The sequence below is a fragment of the Penaeus monodon genome, chromosome 3 (assembly GCF_015228065.2).
Source record: "Penaeus monodon isolate SGIC_2016 chromosome 3, NSTDA_Pmon_1, whole genome shotgun sequence".
NCBI lineage: Eukaryota > Metazoa > Arthropoda > Malacostraca > Decapoda > Penaeidae > Penaeus > Penaeus monodon.
In genome coordinates, this window is record NC_051388.1 from 51,368,614 (window position 1) to 51,372,438 (window position 3,825).

Below are 3,825 nucleotides of genomic sequence, written 5' to 3' on the forward strand. Positions count from 1 at the left end.
AAACTGTAGTATCAGAAATAAAACCTAAACTAATTCTTTCTTCTTGTTTCTCTATCATAACTAATAACTGAAAAGACTGTGGAGTCTCATATCTAACTAACTCAGAGACAACTAAAATTTCCACTTACCTTTGTGATCTTCCAGAGCTCAATGCCAAGCCCTACGAAGCACGAGACCTTAATAACAAAATTGGTCTCGTTGTCAAGCACATACAGGAGGACCACAACAGACTGGAACACGTTGAAGAACACAGAGCGAACTGACAAGCCTTCAAGACTCTGACGATTGTTCCAAAACTGAATATCTAGGGGGAAAAAATTAATAAAATGTTACAAAAGTCAAAGTGTGTCATTCTTACAGGAGCAGCAATTATTTCACCAGTGCTTCTGGCTGATGAATACAAGAAATTCCAGCACATATTACCAGCCATCATATATAACATTTCACTCAAGACAACAGGTACTGAGCTTATCCATGGCAAATTCTATTGCAAAATCTTATAATTTTCTGTCTTTTGTTCACCTACTTTTTGCACTTGTTTCACAGAATTCTAAAATATAAAATTCTAGATTGAGGGTAAAACATACCTTCTGCTGTAGTAGCTGCTGCTTTCATTTTTGCAATTATGAATCTCTTTCCAAATGTGACACAGACCTCCTTATGCTGAACTAACACTCCTTATCTTTGTAATCCTGTTGTACTATGATTGAGAATTCAGGCAAAGACATTCTAAAATTCCTACCAAGACTTTCAAACACATTACTGGTAGCAACACGTACCATTCTTGAAGGCGAGGAACTCAAATACGGAGTGCAAGAGTGAAACGGCCATTGTGAGAGCCAGCAGGTATGGAGAGGTTTCCAAAAAGGCTTCCTTGATGGTATCTTGGTCTTCGTCATCCTCTTCCCCACCAAGGCCCTCCAACATAGCTGTGCCAGGCCATCTGAAAACCAAAAACAAAATCAATCTTCTGTTAATACCATCTACAAGTTAAAAGGGTTTTATCAACATACACATCTATGAATGTAAACACACCATGACATAGGTTACCAATCCCATTGAAATATAAGCTAGAGTTAGAATATCTACATAATTATATAAGAGGCACTGATCATCAAACATTTTTACATACCTGCAATCAAAGTAATATATGAGGCACTGAGAATGGGAGAAGCAAACCCACCACCTTAACAAAAATGTGATTCTTGTACCCCTCATTTTCTGTGAAATCTGTTACGTCTTATAGCAAGAAATGGTGCCTAAATTCACCTATCAAAGGCTGAGAATTAAGGTCATAAATATGGTGTAAAATTCATGGTCAGGGTAGAATCCAAACTTCAAACCAAATTATCTCAAAACTTGCTTTTGGAGAATTCACATCTCCCATTCTCAACACCTCGTATGAGAACCGAGAAATCTAAGGCATTCTGTTTAAAACTGCTATTTTCCCTCTCTACTTTCTTTCTGTAATAATCTTATATACATGCATAGGTTGCAAGGTAGGAAGGTAGATAGGTAGATAAGCGTTTAGGAAGGAATGTAGGAATGCAAGTAGGAAGTTAGGCAAGTGGAAAGGTAGGGAGGCGAGAAGGTGCTAAGGTGGGAAGGAAGTAAGTGGGAAAGAATGTAGGAATGAAAGAAAAAAGGCAAATAGGCAGGAGCGAAGGTGTGTGCCTGTGTGTCTGCATGTATGCTCCTCTGAGTGTACGTGTGTGCACCTCTAAGCATACAGGTGTGCACCTCTGAGCGTGCAGGTGTGCACCTCTGAGCGTGCAGGTGTGCACCTCTGAGCGTGCAGGTGTGCACCTCTGAGCGTGCAGGTGTGCACCTCTGAGCGTACATGTGTGCCACTGAGTAAGTGTGCACGCTTCTGAATGTGCGTGTGGGCCTCTGAGAACAGGGAGCATATCCTGATTGTTTATTTGTTTAAGGTTTTAGGATTTTTTCACAACTGAACACAACAAAAACTAAAAGAAATAAGTTGTCTGCATGTTAATGATAATGTTTTGTACAATCTACTCACAGTTAGCTAACAAACTTGATTCACTCTACACCACCTACTTGTAAAGTTTTGAAGCCCATGAACTGCCTATATAATGAATAAAAATGCAAAAGGCTACTCCTAACTGCAAAGATGAAGTACAAGATCTGATTATAATTACACGGCCTTTAGTGTTTCTTCAGATACTGCCAATTTTACTGTAAATTCTAGGAAAATAACTAAAAACAGCTGCAATGCCTCTGACACTATTTATCCAAGAGGTCGTAGCAAGAGACCTAAAAGTACTGTAATATTTTAATGGTTCTCATGTCTTAGCACTTCTTTTTACATTATTGTGCAGATGGAAGCATTTATTGTGACAAAGACTTCTTTCCAGCTTATACTTTTTGCAAGTATAATGACAACTTTAGTCTAAATGTGCTGGTTGTGTTTACTATAATGTTCAGCTTACATTTACAATCATGTGCACATAGAAACAATCTGAATACATGTACTTATGAAAAGGAAAACAGCTACAGTAAGAAATGAAAATGATTTGTGACACTTCAAACTCTTCACAAGCTCCTCTTCAGACAAATAATAAACCAAAATGGATCCATCTCGGTTTATTATGTATCAGAAGAGGAACTCGAGATGAGTTCGAAACATCACAAATCATTTTCATATCTTACTGTGGCTGTTTTGTTTTCCTTTTCATCTCTGTACATGTTTCTGTGTTTGTGTTTGTGTCAACACATATTTATAATATATCAAATTACAAATACATGCATATGCATGCATGTTTAGCAATTATCCTTCATGAAGGAAAATGTTAAGCAGATAAAATCTTTTTTGAACCAATCTCTTCTGTTCCCCTCCATATATCTTCAGGCCTGTCCACACAGGTGGCATGAACAGAGATGATGTCATGGGCGGACAAATTACTCAGTAAACAAGTAGTTTCTTTACAGTTGCCCATCATGCCTACCTGAGTAGACAGACCTTTAATTTAAATCCTTGGAACTGCTGTGACATCTCATGTTACAAACCTTTAAAACTCAAAACTGTGGAACTGCTGGGGTGTCTTACGATAGAGTAATGAATATAGCTGAAAATCATCACTGTTTTGTTTTCTGTCTGCTCAAAGCAAATGACCAATACCTCAAATTCTTTTGGAATTTCCTTAGCCTTTCTAATAACTTATTTGTATGCTATACTGGAATGTTAAAGTCTGCATTATCCTCTAAGCTTTGTGGGCCTCTACATGTGTAACATCTTTTTGCTAGATATAAATCATATCATACAAGAGTATTAACAATATCAATTTTAAACACATTATATTAATGTTTGATAGGCTACAGCTCACCACAATTCACTATACGTTATCTACAAGGCTTATACTTCTCTGATATATGTACACCTCTATTGCACTTTTCAGTAAGTAAACAATATACATCTTGTAGGCAGTAATGGTTGGATGCATATTTTGGGTATCTAAACACCCAAATAGGATGTGCATACTATATCAATATACTCAGGCGAGGACAAGGAGAAAGTTGCACCAGTATTCCCACAGGATAACAGTTTTTTCAAACAATGTTTTCAAGTCTCATAATGTAGTTTTTGATATGTAGCTACCACAAATGTTGCGTATATAAATACACACACACACACACACACACACACACACACACATTCACAAGACATACACACACACACATTCACAAAGACAGCCACACACACATTCACAAAGACACGCACACACACATTCACAAAGACACGACAACACACATTCACAAAGACACGCACACACACCATTCACAAGACAGCACACCCCATTCACA

General features: G+C 37.6%; 1 protein-coding gene across 1 annotated transcript in view; it reads right to left on the reverse strand.

Moving 5' to 3' along the window:
• The window catches only part of LOC119587644 (cleft lip and palate transmembrane protein 1-like), a gene marked incomplete at its 5' end in the record, with an annotated part of 3,978 nt that extends 3,035 nt beyond the window's left edge, over positions 1 to 943 (reverse strand). Inside the window, 2 exon segments of the mRNA XM_037936340.1 lie at positions 129 to 304; positions 780 to 943. Coding sequence (XP_037792268.1) covers positions 129 to 304; positions 780 to 943 — 340 coding nt within the window.
• Between the last annotated feature and the right edge of the window lie 2,882 nt (positions 944 to 3,825).